A 16,629-nucleotide genomic window follows, 5' to 3' on the forward strand; every position below is an offset into this window, starting at 1 on the left:
ATGGTGAATGGGGAGACATTCCTGGGGTGGCGAGATCCTGGGACAGAGAGAACTGGTGTCAGGCCCTGGGTGGTACAGCCTCAGAGGCTGAGGGGCTGTGTGAGCTGGGTGAGGGTCCCAGGGACGAAGCCCCTCGCCCTGCCTATGGCCCAGATCCCTGTGCAGACCCAGGAGGGGTGGGGCTGGCTGGTCGTTAGGGTTCTCCAGGACACCAGCTGCAAGACCCTGTTATGGGGTGACTGTGTCTCTTTGGGACAGGATCCAGGCCTTACTCCTGTAACTGCCAAGGGTTTGAATCCGGGGAACCAATCGGTGGAGAGGGAAATGGTCAGTGAAAATGCAGATGACCTGGCTGGCAGCAGGGAGGAGCGGCGAGGCTCAAGCTATCTGCCTGACTTTAACCAGACCCTTGGAGTTGGGTGGGACAGAGAGATGCTCCCCGCCCCCCTTGCACACTGGAGAAGGGGCTCAGCCTGGCTCTGATGCTGTGAGGAAAGCAGTGAGCTCGCTTTCGGGCTGAGAATCCCGTCTGACTGCGGAGTTGGGGTGCAGGACCCTCTGGCTTCCCCAGGAGCCCTGCCTGAGCGGACTCGCTGTGAGAAGCGGACGGAGGGGCAGAGGAGGCTGAAGGCTCCGAGGTCAGACCCAGGAAGGTGGAAGCTGGGTGAGCCGTGTGTCCTGAAGACAGGCTGCTCACAGAAAGGCGACTGCCCCAGAGTCCTGCCTGGCTTCGTAGGGAGCAGTTCCAGAGCATCGCCCAGGGACTCCGTGACAACCTCCTATCAACAACTGCTATAAAATCCCTCTCATTTTCCACTTTCCTCTCTATAATTTGCATAAATGGATCCAAAATCCCTCAGATTTCCAACCTTTCTCTTTCATTTCTGAACACTGATCTCAAATCTCAGGTTTCCCTCTTACGATGTCATTATCAAATGTCAATTAAAAATACTCTCGAGTTTGGGGCTGTTCCCCATGTCTCTAAATCCTAGCAACTTGTCCTTCTTTGGGGGGAACCTGTCGCCCTGAGAGCTTCTCCATCCTGGTTGGGAAATTAACCCCCCTGCAACAATGATCATCTTTCCTTCTCCTTTGAGAATCATTTGTTCCCTCCTTTCTCTCTGTTAAAAATGTTTGCTGATAAAAGAGACTAGCCATCTATTCAATACCCATCAAAGCCAGGGGCCTCCCCCTGTTTGGGGGATGGGTGGTTCCCAGTTGGTAACAGGAGAGTTCATAGAATCATAGAATATCAGGGTTGGAAGGGACCCCAGAAGGTCATCTAGTCTAACCCCCTGCTCGAAGCAGGACCCATCCCCAATTAAATCATCCCAGCCAGGGCTTTGTCAAGCCTGGCCTTAAAAACCTCTAAGGAAGGAGATTCTACCACCTCCCTAGGTAATGCATTCCAGTGTTTCACCACCCTCTTAGTGAAAAAGTTTTTCCGAATATCCAATCTAAACCTCCCCCACTACAACTTGAGACCATTACTCCTCGTTCTGTCATCTGCTACCATTGAGAACAGACTAGAGCCATCCTCTTTGGAACCCCCTTTCAGGTAGTTGAAAGCAGCTATCAAATCCCCCCTCATTCTTCTCTTCTGCAGGCTAAACAATCCCAGCTCCCTCAGCCTCTCCTCATAACTCATGTGTTCCAGACCCCTAATCATTTTTGTTGCCCTTCGCTGGACGCTCTCCAATTTATCCACATCCTTCTTGTAGTGTGGGGCCCAAAACTGGACACAGTACTCCAGATGAGGCCTCACCAATGTCGAATAGAGGCCTCACCAATGTTGAATAGGTCGAGTTGGCTGGACCCTTTTCTTTTCTCCAGCTGGCACAGGATGAGGAGGTCCCTCTGAGTGCAGCGTGGGTCCAGAAGTATCCCAAACCCCATGACAAAAGGTCTCCATGAGGGGGGGCTTCCGGCAGTGCAAAGCTGTAGCCAACTCTGGGGTGGATCCACGGTGGCCATTATTTGCTAGTGACAGAGTATGGAAATGTCTTACTTATTTTGGCCCTCCATGGCTTCCCTTCTCCTGTTAAAGAGGCGTCCCCCCGGGCTCCCCCTGCCTGTGTGACTGGCCAGCAGGGGGTGGTGATAACTTTCTGTCCATTTGTCAGACACTGTGAGGGAACACTGTTGCTGGGGGGTGCATGTCTGTGTGGGGAGATTGCAGCGGGAGCTGAAGGGACATTGTGGTAGGGGGAGGCCTCTGGGTGGCTGGGCAGGGGGGACCCTAGTCAGGTTGGTGGGTTCTGGAGGGTTTGGGGTTTTGGGGGATAGCTCTGATGTGCCCAGCCCTAAGGCTATGGGTCCTGGAGGTGGGTATGGCTGGGGGTCTGTTCGCTGCAGACCAGTGGGGGTGGGGGTCTCTTGGGCAGGTGGGGCAGGGGATTAGATGCTGCCTGGTGCTGTGCCAGGGGCTCTGTCTGGGATTGCCCAGCTGGCTCCTGGGACCATTGCCATGCCCAGTGCACAGCGCTGTGGTGAGGCGGTCCCTGGCGCAGAGTGAGGGCCCCTCCTGTAAAGCGTCAGGGGGTCCTGCTGGGAGGAGGAGGGGGTCCCAGGCAAATGGGCTGGCAGATCCTGGTGGAGGGCAGGTGGGGGTCCTAGGCAGGCAATGGGGAAATCCCAGGCAGGCAGTGAAGGACTATAAAATGACTCTACACAAACAGCCCCCCACCCCATTTCTCCTGCCATTTGCAGGAGCAAATCCAGCCATGGGGGAGCAAACAACCCAGGAATGAGAGTTTCCTAGCAGACAGGCATGGAGAGGGCACAGGGAAAAGGAGATAGAGACTGACAGGGTCCGTGGGATAAAAGAGTTTTGAAAGAGATTTCCCGCTCTCTCATCTGCCCAGACAGATGTATTACTGCACTGTGGGGAGAATCACTTTCCTGTGGACAAGATGAGGATGAGACGGAGGAAAACCCAGTTCCTGACTCCATGTCCCTCCTGCTGGGGTGTGGCTGTCATGGGGTCAGTGTCAGAGGGAATCATAGAATCATAGAATATCAGGGTTGGAAGGGACCCCAGAAGGTCATCTAGTCCAACCCCCTGCTCAAAGCAGGACCAATTCCCAGTTAAATCATCCCAGCCAGGTCTTTGTCAAGCCTGACCTTAAAAACCTCTAAGGAAGGAGATTCTACCACCTCCCTAGGTAACGCATTCCAGTGTTTCACCACCCTCTTAGTGAAAAAGTTTTTCCTAATATCCAATCTAAACCTCCCCCACTGCAACTTGAGACCATTACTCCTCGTTCTGTCATCTGCTACCATTGAGAACAGTCTAGAGCCATCCTCTTTGGAACCCCCTTTCAGGTAGTTGAAAGCAGCTATCAAATCCCCCCTCATTCTTCTCTTCTGCAGGCTAAACAATCCCAGCTCCCTCAGCCTCTCCTCATAACTCATGTGTTCCAGTCCCCTAATCATTTTTGTTGCCCTTCGCTGGACTCTCTCCAATTTATCCACATCCTTCTTGAAGTGTGGGGCCCAAAACTGGACACAGTACTCCAGATGAGGCCTCACCAATGTCGAATAGAGGGGAACGATCACGTCCCTCGATCTGCTCGCTATGCCCCTACTTATACATCCCAAAATGCCATTGGCCTTCTTGGCAACAAGGGCAGACTGCTGACTCATATCTATCTTCTCGTCCACTGTCACCCCTAGGTCCTTTTCCGCAGAACTGCTGCCTAGCCATTCGGTCCCTAGTCTGTAGCTGTGCATTGGGTTCTTCCGTCCTAAGTGCAGGACCCTGCACTTATCCTTATTGAACCTCATCAGATTCCTTTTGGCCCAATCTTCCAATTGGTCTAGGTCCTTCTGTATCCTATCCCTCCCCTCCAGCGTATCTACCACTCCTCCCAGTTTAGTATCATCCGCAAATTTGCTGAGAGTGCAATCCACACCATCCTCCAGATCATTTATGAAGATATTGAATAAAACCGGCCCCAGGACCGACCCTTGGGGCACTCCACTTGATACCGGCTGCCAACTAGACATGGAGCCATTGATCACTACCCGTTGAGCCCGACAATCTAGCCAGCTTTCTACCTACCTTATAGTGCATTCATCCAGCCCATACTTCCTTAACTTGCTGACAAGAATACTATGGGAGACCGTGTCAAAAGCTTTGCTTAAGTCAAGAAACAATACATCCACTGCTTTCCCTTCATCCACAGAACCAGTAATCTCATCATAAAAGGCGATTAGATTAGTCAGGCACGACCTTCCCTTGGTGAATCCATGCTGGCTGTTCCTGATCACTTTCCTCTCATGCAAGTGCTTCAGGATTGATTCTTTGAGGACCTGCTCCATGATTTTTCCAGGGACTGAGGTGAGGCTGACTGGCCTGTAGTTCCCAGGATCCTCCTTCTTCCCTTTTTTAAAGATGGGCACTACATTAGCCTTTTTCCAGTCAACCGGGACTTCCCCGGTTCGCCACGAGTTTCCAAAGATAATGGCCAGTGGCTCTGCAATCACAGCCGCCAATTCCTTCAGCACTCTCGGATGCAACTCGTCCGGCCCCATGGACTTGTGCACGTCCAGCTTTTCTAAATAGTCCCTAACCACCTCTATCTCCACAGAGGGCTGGCCATCTCTTCCGCATTTTGTGATGCCCAGCGCAGCAGTCTGGGAGCTGACCTTGTTTGTGAAAACAGAGGCAAAAAAAGAATTGAGTACATTAGCTTTTTCCACATCCTCTGTCACTAGGTTGCCTCCCTCATTCAGTAAGGGGCCCACACATTCCTTGGCTTTCTTCTTGTTGCCAACATACCTGAAGAAACCCTTCTTGTTACTCTTGACATCTCTGGCTAGCTGCAGCTCCAGGTGCGATTTGGCCCTCCTGATAACATTCCTACATGCCCGAGCAATATTTTTATACTCTTCCCTGGTCATATGTCCAACCTTCCACTTCTTGTAAGCTTCTTTTTTATGTTTAAGATCCGCTAGGATTTCACCATTAAGCCAAGCTGGTCGCCTGCCATATTTACTATTCTTTCGACTCATCGGGATGGTTTGTCCCTGTAACCTCAACAGGGATTCCTTGAAATACAGCCAGCTCTCCTGGACTCCTTTCCCCTTCAAGTTAGTCCCCCAGGGGATCCTGGCCATCCGTTCCCTGAGGGAGTCGAAGTCTGCTTTCCTGAAGTCCAGGGTCCGTATCCTGCTGCTTACCTTTCTTCCCTGCGTCAGGATCCTGAACTCAACCAACTCATGGTCACTGCCTCCCAGATTCCCATCCACTTTTGCTTCCCCCACTAATTATACCCGGTTTGTGAGCAGCAGGTCAAGAAAAGCGCCCCCCCTAGTTGGCTCCTCTAGCACTTGCGCCAGGAAATTGTCCCCTACGCTTTCCAAAAACTTCCTCGAAAGGGACTCCTTTGGTTCTGCTTTTTTCTAGGATTGCGTTCAGAGACTTTGTTTTGGGATGCGGGTGGGAGAAAGGAGGTTAAAAGTGTGTCTGTGGGCTTAGCCTGGCAGGAGGGGCCAGGTCTCTGCTGTAATCCAGAGATTGAGTAGAGAGTTGTCACTTTGGATGGGCTATCACCAGCAGGAGAGTGAATTTGTGTTGGGGGCGGAGGGTGAGAAAACCTGGATTTGTGCTGGAAATGGCCCAACTTGATGATCACTTTGGATAAGCTATTACCAGCAGGACAGTGGGGTGGGAGGGGGTATTGTTTCATGGTCTCTGTGTATATAATGTCTTCTGCAGTTTCCACGGTATGCATCCGATGAAGTGAGCTGTAGCTCACGAAAGCTCATGCTCAGATAAATTGGTTAGTCTCTAAGGTCCCACAAGTACTCCTTTTCTTTTAGCATTTTCTCAGTACGGCAGAATCTCAGATCTCACTCTGCAGGGAAAGAGGCTGGGGGAAGCGTGATGTGAAATGAACTAATGCCCGTTCCCAAACCTCCACAACGGCCCTTCTCGCCCGGCCAGGCTGCAGAACGACGATCACGTTTCGTTTTGGTTCATCCCGTCCTCCCATGGGACAGAGGAGCGACATGGCTGCAGCGGAGCCAGCTCAGGTAGGGATTATTGGGGGGGTTCTGATCTGTTCCTGCAGGAGGGAGAGGGACAGCAAATACACGGGAGAGGGGAAGGTTTGCACCGTCTGGTTTGGAGGTTGGAGCGGGGCAGGAAATGCACAGGGTGGAGAAAGGGAGGAGGCCAGAGGGTGGCAGACCTGCCTGGAGTTGTTTAAAAAGTGGTCTACGTTCTTGGAACAGACCCATGAGGTTCGGAGGTGGAAATGCTCCAATTTGGTGAACAGAAAATAACCCACGTAGATGGGGTTGGGAAAAAGGACCAGATTCCTAGTGCTGGAGCCTGACCCAACTAACCAGCGGGTGCCTTGAAATTGAAGGGGGAAGCCACCAGTCAGGCTTAGGGGAGATTCTCCTGCCTCATATCCAGCTTCTCACAAGGAGGGTGTTGGGCTTCCTACAAGAGATCTCTCCCTAGACTCTGCTTGGGGCAGCATCTCCGGTATCAGTCTGTGGCTAGTAGGTGTGTGATGGATCTGCTGGGAGAGAGGAGGGGTGTCTCTTCGCCCCCTCACCCTGGTGTTTCCTGGGTGCTCTGAGCGGGGTGGGGGTGGGACTCTGTTGACTGCGGTCCACCCAGAGTTTCGTTTGATTGTCTCCTCTCCCCCACGAATAGTGGGGCTGTGAGTGGGGCAGCAGGTCCTGAGTGTGGGGCTCTGGCTCTTTCACGGGCCGGTGACCTTCGAGGAGGTGGCTGTGTATTTCACCAGGGAAGAGTGGGCTCTGCTGGACCCCGCTCAGAGAGCCCTCTCCAGAGACGTCATGCAGGAGACCTATGAGACTGTGACCTCGCTGGGTAAGGATTCCTGTCCCCTCGGTTCTTGGAAGGGGAATGGAAGAGATGAGGTTCACGCCACCCCCACAATGCCACCTCTGCTCTGTCCTGTTCCAGCATCACCCCAGCATGCCAGTGACACACACACGACCAGAGACCCTCCCCTGCTGCAGAACGCTGTGGGAAGAGAGCACAGGAGCAGAATTGCACAGTGTCAAATATCTCCTGTTTGCACAAGTAAAACGGGGGGTTAGGTCCAGCATAACGAGCAGAAGCTTCCTACCCCTGGCCTTCTCTCAAACCCTGAGCCTTTCCACCCAGACCAGAAAGTGCTTGGGGTGTAAGAAGCAGGCTGCTGGGGTCAGAGCGGCTGGTCCAGGGTTACTGATCACACAGACCTTGAATGCTGGCTGGGACAAGGGAGCTCCAGCAGCAGAACATTGAAACTCAGCCAGGATTACACTGCTCCGGATTGCCCCGTGCATGGGACAATGGCCTCGGTTGCTGGTGAAAATCCTTGAGACCTGGAGAGTTGCTCCCCCCATCCCCATGTGCACTAACCACAATCTACCTTCTCTGCAGACTTGGTTTTTTGAGTCCCTCATTCCTGAAGTCACATGACCCCGATTCTTATTTTTCACATTCTGCTTTTCTAGACTATTTAGAGTCTGTTGCTTGTGAATGATAGTTTCTAATTTCCCAGTGTTCTCCACACCCAGGGATTTTCCTACTCCCTCCCATTGCACTGGACTCATTAGATTCCCTAGTATTTCAGAATGGCCACACTGGGACAGACCAAAGGTCATCTAGCCCAGTGTCCCGTCTTCTGACAGTGACCAGCACCAGGTGTCCCAGAGGGAATGAACAGAACAGGGAATCATGAAGTGATTCATCTCCTGTCACCCATTCACAGCTTATGACAAACAGAAGTTAGGGACACCATCCCTATTGTAACCATATTATAATCTTGGCCTTCACAACGTCCTCTGGCAAGGAGTTCCCCAGGTTGACTGTGCGTTGTGTGAAGAAATACTTCCTTTTGTTTCTTATAAACCTGCTGCCTATTAATTTGATTGGGTGATTCCTAGTCCTTGTGTTCTGAGAAGGAGTAAATAACACTTCCTTCTTTACTTTCTCCACAGCAGACATGCTTTTATAGACCTCTCTCATATGCCCTCTTGTCTCTTTTCCAAGCTGAAAAGTCCCAGTCTTACATATCTCTCCTCATACAGAAGCTGTTTCATACTCCTAGTCCGGGTTTTTTTGCCCTTTTCTGAACCTTTTCCAATTGCAATGTATCTTTTTTGAGATGGGCCGACCACATCTGCACACAATATTCAAGATGTGGGCGTACCATGGATTTATATAGAGGCAAGTGTAGCCAGACAGACAGCCCCCCCACCCCAGACCAGCATTGCTGGAAACACAGGAGGAAGCAGGAACAGGGCATTTAACATATATTCCAGTACAGCCTTTGAAGCTGTGAAAGCACAGGTGTGCTGCTACAATGTGCCTCTGGGAACAGATACGAAGATTAAGCTCACAGCAGGCAGAGGCCCTGTGACAGACATGGCTCTTAGCCCCTACTAAATAGCGTGATGCACACACCCCAACATCCTAGGTGGGAAAATATTTACCCTGATAAAAGAAATGTCCAGTAGTCAACACTTATTGTTTCTCTGCTTTGCAAGTGTAAACTACTCTTGCGAAAGCTGGCGTCACCCAGACAGACCAGCCTCAATTTGGCATAAGAAAGGAGAAAGAGAATAAAGGAGTACAGAGGTATAAGTAGGGGACCTACAGCACCATGATTCTTGAGTGCTTTTCACTATCTATCTGCGGGTCAGATAAGTGATAGCCTCCCAAGGCTTCTGCAGCTAAGAGGGTCCCTACGCCTTGTCCCTTATTCGTCTTTCCGCGGAATTGAGTGACCAATCCTGGCTTGGCACCGCTGGAATCGAGAGATGCAAGGAGGGTAAGAAGCACCCACACCTGATCTCCTATCTTTAGTGTACACATATTTTGAAATAGAGCTCTATACTTTGTTTTCTTTCTTTGGGATTGTGGCTTCAGTTTTGTAACTTGTTTGTGTGTGTAACATCTCTACATTTAAATCAGTAGGCACTAGCAATTTTGTAACCACATGATTAGAATCTAGCTTAATAAATTTTGGTAACCATTTGTGCATAAGCCTGACTTGTTTTCTCTGGTTTACTGTAAAGCAGCCGACACAATTAAAGAACCTCAGCCGTTTTGGCTCTAAAGCCTGGCCATTAGGTGAGAGTACTAAGAGCCTAGCGTTGAGTTGTGCCGCCTCCACGGGGCAAACTCTTGGGGCACCTGTCAGTCAATCCTGGCTGCCCGCTGCGAAGGAGCTCTGAGCTCTAGCAGTTAAAGTCACGGGTGTGGAGAGGCTCTTAGTGCTGCCATTGGGGCACCTGTCAGTCAGTATTGACTGCCCGCTGCGAAGGAGCTCTGAGCTCTAGCAGTTAAAGTCACGGGTGGTTAGGACCTTGGGGCATCCGTCAGCCTAGCCCGGGCTGCCCGCCGCGAAGGGACAGTGCGTCCTAGCGGTTAAAGTCACGGATGGTATAAACGGGCATAGCTGGCACCTCACCAAACATCCTTGGCCGTCGGCTAACACAGCCCCAATGAGCCACTTGGTGTGAGAGCTCGGACCTGCCCCTGTCCCAGAGGGAGGGGGTCATCTGAGAGGGGACTGCACCACTGACCTATCAGCTCTTAACACCCAAACTTTCAGTCACTCTATCATCAGTGCCTGTGCGTGTAATTTAAACAGCAAAACCAGCATCACTGGGCTAGACCAAAGGTCCACCTATCTCTGTATCTTGTCTTCTGACAGCAGCCAGTACCAGGTGCCCCAAAAGCCACTCAACAAGGCACCACTGGGAGTTGAACCCAGGATCTCCTGTTTACAAGACAGGTGCTTTAGCCAGCTAAGCCATGGTGCCCGTCTCTGGCTAACGTATGGTGTCTGCCCACACCTGACTCCCTGCCAACGCCCCCCACGGCCGGACAAGCGTTGCTTGTGTTGGATTCTGTAAAGCAGAGAAGCAGGTGAAGTTTTGCTCCCAAGGTGTGTGTGTGATTCTTTGGACAAGTCTGCGCTACAAAATTAAGTCAGTGTAACGACATTACTTTGCGGGGTAAAAAATTTAACCCCCCTGAGCAATGCCATTATGCCAACCTAATCCCAGTGTAGATAGCACTGGATTAACAGGGGGACTTCTTCCCACCCGCTCTGCCTCCTTGGCTGAGGCCTGCTGGTCCACCTTTCGCTCGCTCCTCTCCTCCCCCAAGGCCTCATTGCCGGCTGCTCGTGCCTCTCCGCCCCCTACCCCACGGTCTGCCTGCCACCCACACTTCTCTGCCCCCTCTCCTGAGACAGACTCTGCCCGCCACCCACACTTCTCTGAGCCCTCCCATGAGACCTGCCCAGCCTGCCACACACTCCTCTCTGTCCCCTCCCCTCACCTGCCCTGAGAACCGCTCACACCTCTCTGCCCCTCCCACGAGGCACCTGCCCGGAGGAAGTTGTGGCTCTTCAGTTTCAGTGCCTGAGCATCCTTGGCCCCAGTGGGAGCCAGGCTACGTCTACACGACAGAGTTATGCTGCTTTAGTTAAAGCGTTTTAATTAAGCCGCTGTTGCATGTCCACACTAGGCTGCTTGTGTCACCGGAGCGCATCCAGGCTAGCAGCTCTTGGATCGCCACAGAGAGCAGTGCATTGTGGGACGCTATCCCACTGTGCAACTGGCCGCAGGGTGCTTTGGGAAGGGTTTGCAATGCCTCGTGGGCAGCCACACGAGGCAGGTTTCTCTATCCCATTGTTCCATGGGCATCCGACTCGATTGCCAGCTGCTTTTCAGCTGCCGTGGGCATGGTGGGCAGAGAGTGTGTGTGTGTTGGGGACAGACAGTGTGTGTGTTCGGGGAGCGTGTGTGTTGTGGAAGAGTGAGTGTGTTGGCACGCTGTCCCTAAGTTCAGACAGCTGCTGGAAGCAACCAGTCCTGAGTCAGGGGGAGCGGGACACCCCAGTCCTGAGTCAGGGAGAGTGGGACAGCCCCGACATCAGCCCCCACTTCCCGCACTGGCTCAGCACAGCCCAGCAGTCTCTGTCACATACACACACACACACACACTGCTGCCTGCCTGGCTGTGTGTCAGGGTTCAGGACGAGAGGGTTTAGAGGGCCATGGGCCCAGCACTTTTTAGCAGCCCTAAGAACGGACGACGGACGGGGGAACAAGGTGGAGCCTTGGGGGAAGAGGCGTTCTGTGGGTGTGGCCTTGGAGGGAGGGAGGGGTGGCATCAGGGAGAAGGGGCGGTGTGAGATTGGGGCCTCAGGGAGAAGGGGCGGAGTGAGTGAGGGCTGGGGCAAAAGGGGTGTCATGGGGGCGTCACAGTTCGGACGCCGGTGGCCCCCCCACTGTAAGGAAGATTCCCCCACCCCTGCTCTGGGTCTCAGGTGTGGTGAATTTGTCAGGTCTGAGACAGGAGTTGCTTGTGAATGACAGTGACCCCTTTGCCAATTGGCACCAATAAGCTTTTGTCACACATTGCGACGGGGCAAGGCAAGACGGCTATAGTTAAGTAGTGAGGAACAGGTATTTTAGCCCCAGCCTAAACAAATCCTTGGTACTATGGTAACCAAATGGCAGTTGTTTCAGGTTAATCAAGACACCTGGGGCCAATTAAGATCCTTCTAGAAAGCAGTGGAGATAGCTAGGTTGATTGGAACACGTGAAGCCCATCAAGGCCTGGCTGGAACTAGTGAAAAGCCTCCCAGTTCGTCAGTGAGGCACATGTGTCAGGATCTGTAGGAGGAAGCCGTGCTGTTGGAGGAACCAAGCAGTGCAAATCCACATCAGGTGCAAGGAAGGAGGCCCTGAGGTAACAGTGAAGGAGATACTGAGTGGGGGCTACTGTGGGGAAGCGGCCCAGGGAATTGTACACATCCTATTTCCCAAAAGTCAGCTACCATAGCTGCTACTATTAGGGTCCCTGGGCTGGAGCCCAGAGTAGAGGGTGGGCCCAGGCTCCCCCCTCCCCTCCCCTCTCCTCTCCTTCCCTCCCCTCCTTGATTAATCATGGATACTGGGAAACAGAGATTGTGCGAGGGAGGGTTGCTTCTCCTCACCTCCCTTGCTGGCTTATGATGGCTCAGTAAGCTGTGGGCCTTGCCTCTAGAGAGAGAGAAGGGCTATGTGGACGGTCACAGTGAGCCTCTGAGGCTAGCAAAATCCACCAGGAAACGTGGGACCCAGAGAGACAAGGACAGAGCTTTGTCACAACATGCACTGAGCTATACCCTCACACCCTGATATAATAGAAAGACCAGCACAAAAAACAGAGAAAGGAACAATAAGATACTAAAATAACAACAGTTGGAACTCTCCATTTCTCTCAGTCTTTGGGTGGATGGGTACGAAGAGCTGTAGCTACAGTTGAGGAACCAGGCGATCGGACAGCTGGCCCAGCCCTCCATACTAGTACCTCTCTGACATATAGGGAAATGGGTCAAAATTGGAATTCATGTCATGACTCACTTCCCATAGGGGATCGGTCTGTCTCAGGCTCTGTCTATACTTCAAACACTGGAAGTATTCTTCTGACAACCTAACACTGTCTACGCTGGGGCTGAGGTCACATTAACTACTTCTCTCAGTGGAGTGGACTTTTCACACCCCTGAGAGAGGTGGCTACGTCAACATCGCTTTTCAGCATAGACCAGACTTTAGATGGCTTCTTGACCTAAAAGGTAATGGACTTCAGCCTTTTCCTTGGTGGTTGAGGACTGCAACTTTCCTACCTGCTGAACACATCCTATGACAGATGACTTTCCTTTGCAAATTAGAGAAGTGGGGAAGTCAGTGACCCTTACAGTCTAAGTGTAAGAACTTGTAAAAACTTCTACAAATTGTCTCTTCGAATAATTTTGCTTTCACTAGAAATAGACTTTGAAACTAAGCAAAATAAGTTCTATTTGAAACACAAAAATTTAAAATCTATACTAGGCCAATATTCACTTATACACTCTCACACACATTCTTCCACCCCAACCATTGGAGTGAGGTTTTCTACCAGAACTCCTTACACTACAGGGGGTAAATTAAAGCAAATTAACTTTTCAAGATCAGCTGTCACTTCCTGTATGACTAACAAAACAAAAAAAACAAGACACTTTGTTTTACAAAGTGATTCAGATTATCACACAATTAGTCTCCTACTCTTTAACCAATAAATTCTTTTTCATTGGAAACAATAACATATTCAAAGAGCTCAAATTCTTGTCATATGAGTTCATTTTCTTTTAATCCCCGTTGCCAACAACTGAACCTTGGCTCTAGTTCTGGTTTGTCCCAACATAGGTCCCAACCAATTCTCTGAGTTCATATATCGCTGGTTCTTCTAAAAGGCATTTATCGGTATAACTATATTGCTCAGGGGTGTGAAAAATCCAGAGTTGAGCAATGTAGTTACACAGCCCTAACGCCCTGTGTAGATAGCGCTACGTCAGCAGGACATATAGCTTGAGGGGGCTGGACTAATGAAGTCCGACGGCAGAGATCTCTCCCATTGGCTTAGAGCATCTGTAATAGCATGCTACACCAGTGCAGCTACATTGGGGCAGCTGTGCCAACATCAGCTTTATTGTGAAGCCGGAGCATCAGACACAAAACCAGAGAATCAGGACTCAACATGCGAGTATCTGGAAGTCTGAAACTGGAACCAGACACATTCGTTGCCTCATTGGTTGCCATCATTTCCACAGCCTGAAAGTCCTTGTTTCTGTGAAAATAGAATGAATTATATTGAAATTATAATTCATTAAAGAAATGCTACTTGAAGGGTTAGTTGAAATATAGTTGTCAAGAAGAGAAACATTAAGGAGTGTGAGACAATGGGTTCTCAAACTAATTAACTTAGAGCTCCGACTGAGCTGAGAGATTGGTAAACATTAGTATGCAAGTAAGATATGTATGTATATTTGTCAGTTTCTGCTTCCTTTTGTCTCTTATGTTAAATTGGCTTATCCGTATAAATAAGTTAGCTTGAGCCTTTGCAGGGGGCTCACATATCTGGGTGCACTGGCAAAGTGCTTTGCTAATAAACAGAATGGTCTGACAAATTATGTGAGTCCTGAAGCTGACTTTGACATTACCCGATCAGGCACCAAGTTTGGAATCCACGAGGAGGGAATGTCCTATGAAGCACTCTCTCTCTTTGGATCCAAATGGTGAAGGATGATTGTTCTCAATCTAACCCTGGCATGCTTTGGATCTGTAATCAGTGAGTTGTACAAACAAACAATTTTCCTTGGGTCTTTGGTCACCATAGCTTCTTTTACTGGGATGGAAACCAAGAACGGAGCGTGTACTCATTCAACCCCAGTTCTTTCCAAATCCTTGGCCTTGCTTAGGGTAAATGTACACTTCTCTGAAGTAGAATCCTTTACAAAAGCACTCAAAATCTCAGCAGTGTTAGTGAGGAATGGCTTCCTGAAACATGCCCGGCTTTTCTTTAATTTGGTGGCACAATTCCAGGCAAGGGACTGGATACAGGCCTGTTAGTTATCAGAGCTGGAGTTTCTATTCAAAACTAGCTATTTTTCTGCAGCTATTAGATTTCCAACACTGATTTCATTTCATACACTTTTTTTAGCACCTACAAAGGACAAATTCAATAAAAAACCCACTTCTATTTCCTCAACATCTGCATCATGAAGGAGACCATTCCCCATGCCATAGAATTAGTTAGGTTATTTAAAATTTTTTAGTAACCTAGCATCCCCCATAATGGGGGACTAAACAGCCCCTTGCCAGAAGTGGCTTTACCAATTGATGGAACCTGGGATTTAAACTCCAAATGATCACACGGTGCTTGGGATCCATCTGAATTCCCCTTCCAGGTTTTTGACACTTTCATCTCCAGGCATAGCGACTCTGATATAGGATTAAAGAAGTCAAAGCATCGTCTCCAAGCACAGACAGCTGAGACCGCTTCATCACGTGACACTTTGAGAAGTGGAGGGATAGAATGTGACGAAGATCCCTCCTGTCTGAGCCATGCAGAGTTAACAGGTCTGGAGTGATGGGGAAGGAGGGAATCTCCGAGTCACCCCATCTCCTTCCAGTGTCACAGAGGCTGAAATGACACTTCTTTTCCTGCCCCTGCTCCTCTTCCTTTAAATATAATTGGGAAAGTTCCCAATATAACTGCTCTTCAGCACAACCCAGAGCAACGTGAGAACAACTGGCAATGATATAATCTGAATCATTGGTGATTCCGAATAATAATTTTGTAATAGGAGGAATGGTATAGATGTGATGCTCCCTGGTTCCTGATAGGAAGGGCACACTCAAATTATTCCTGAGACAATGGAGTAGATAGGAAGGACAAATGGGTCCACCTCAAAACAGGGTGAACTGCAAAAGGCAAAAATGGGCCACTCATTTGGACACGCTGAGGGATAACGGTGCTGCAAACAGTTCAAACAACTTTAAAAGTTATTATGTGGGAATCAGGAAAAGTATTAAAGAAAAAAAAGTACGGATAGCCCTAGAGGTTTTTATGGTGTTGATCTCCTGTGCAGATTCTTGGATGGCTAACATGGGCTGAGTGCCAAGAGAAGGTTTTCCCACACTCACGGCATTCAGAGGGCCTCTCCCCTGTGTGGTTCTCTGATGGGTAACAAGGTTTGAGCTGCGATTGAAGGTTCTCACACTCACGGCATTCATAGGGCCTCTCTCCTGCGCGGATTCTCTGATGCTTTATAAGGGCTGACTGGTCATATACGTTTTTCCCACACTCAGTGCATGCATTTTTTGTCTTTCCCCTGAGGATTTCCTGCTGTGTTGTGCTTTCCTTGAGGTCCTTCTGAGTTCCCCGACAGGAAATTAATTTACCCACTTTATCCCTTGGCCGATTTCCCTGCTCGCTCTCTGGTCTGTGCTGAATCTCACAGGATTTTCCCTGCTCATGACTCCTGGACACGTTCCTTTCCGATCTTTGTGATAATGCTCTGTGTTTATCCACTTGCCCAGCATCTTCCTGCTGAGAATTCTGCTCCTCTTTCTCACATGCCATCGCATCACCTGCTGCGGTAGAGACAGAAACCTCAAACAGGGATGGAAAGGGGAAGGCCAACGAAGAAAAGTGCTGGAGACAGGTCAAATAAAAGCAGGAACTGAACTCCTCCAAACACTTCCCCTAAATAGGAGAGAGGAGGGGATCAATTCAGCCTTCACATCCCATCAAATTCATGGGGGGAAGGGAGGAAGCTACTGCCTGACGTCTGCTCGGATCTACAGGAAGCCATGAGCTATAGTTACCCTGAGGTTATGACCCCTGCTCGGGACAATAATGATCTGAGTGACCTCCCAAGGGCTTCGTAGGGCAGCCCAGATGTTTCCTTCAGGCCCTTACAGATTCTGAGTTGGTTTCATGTTTCCTCACCTTTGCAGGGAGCTCTCAGGGTCTGTCTTTCCTCTGAACCCTGGAGCTCTGAGACCCATGGCTCTTCCCCTTCTTCCGGCTGGGAAAACACATCAGGTTTGGAAATGGGAAACCCTGCTCAGATGAAAGAAAACAAAGGAGTTCAGGTGATTGCATAAGACTCTGTCATAAAAAAACCAAAACATTCTATTAATTTCACTTCAGTGCTTAGTGTGACCTGGTGTGCCTTGGGGAGTCCTGACTGAAAACGCTAAGGTCAGGGCAGGCTAAAAAAGGGAGAGAAGATGCTCCCAGAACTGATGGCTAACACTGAAGTT

General features: G+C 50.0%; 1 protein-coding gene and 1 non-coding gene across 2 annotated transcripts in view; both read right to left on the bottom strand.

Annotated features, from left to right (window-relative positions):
- LOC140904782 (uncharacterized) overlaps positions 1–15,943 on the bottom strand; it is a 189,573-nt gene extending 173,630 nt beyond the window's left edge. Inside the window, 4 exon segments of the mRNA XM_073327143.1 lie at positions 9,477–9,504; positions 15,467–15,534; positions 15,537–15,577; positions 15,579–15,943. Coding sequence (XP_073183244.1) covers positions 9,477–9,504; positions 15,467–15,534; positions 15,537–15,577; positions 15,579–15,943 — 502 coding nt within the window.
- On the bottom strand, positions 9,731–9,804 carry TRNAT-UGU (transfer RNA threonine (anticodon UGU)). Its single transcript has one exon. It is a non-coding gene; the product is annotated as a tRNA-Thr (tRNA).
- Positions 15,944–16,629: the final 686 nt, after the last annotated feature.

Source organism: Lepidochelys kempii, unplaced genomic scaffold (genome assembly GCF_965140265.1).
Source record: "Lepidochelys kempii isolate rLepKem1 unplaced genomic scaffold, rLepKem1.hap2 scaffold_69, whole genome shotgun sequence".
Classification (NCBI taxonomy): Eukaryota; Metazoa; Chordata; order Testudines; family Cheloniidae; genus Lepidochelys; species Lepidochelys kempii.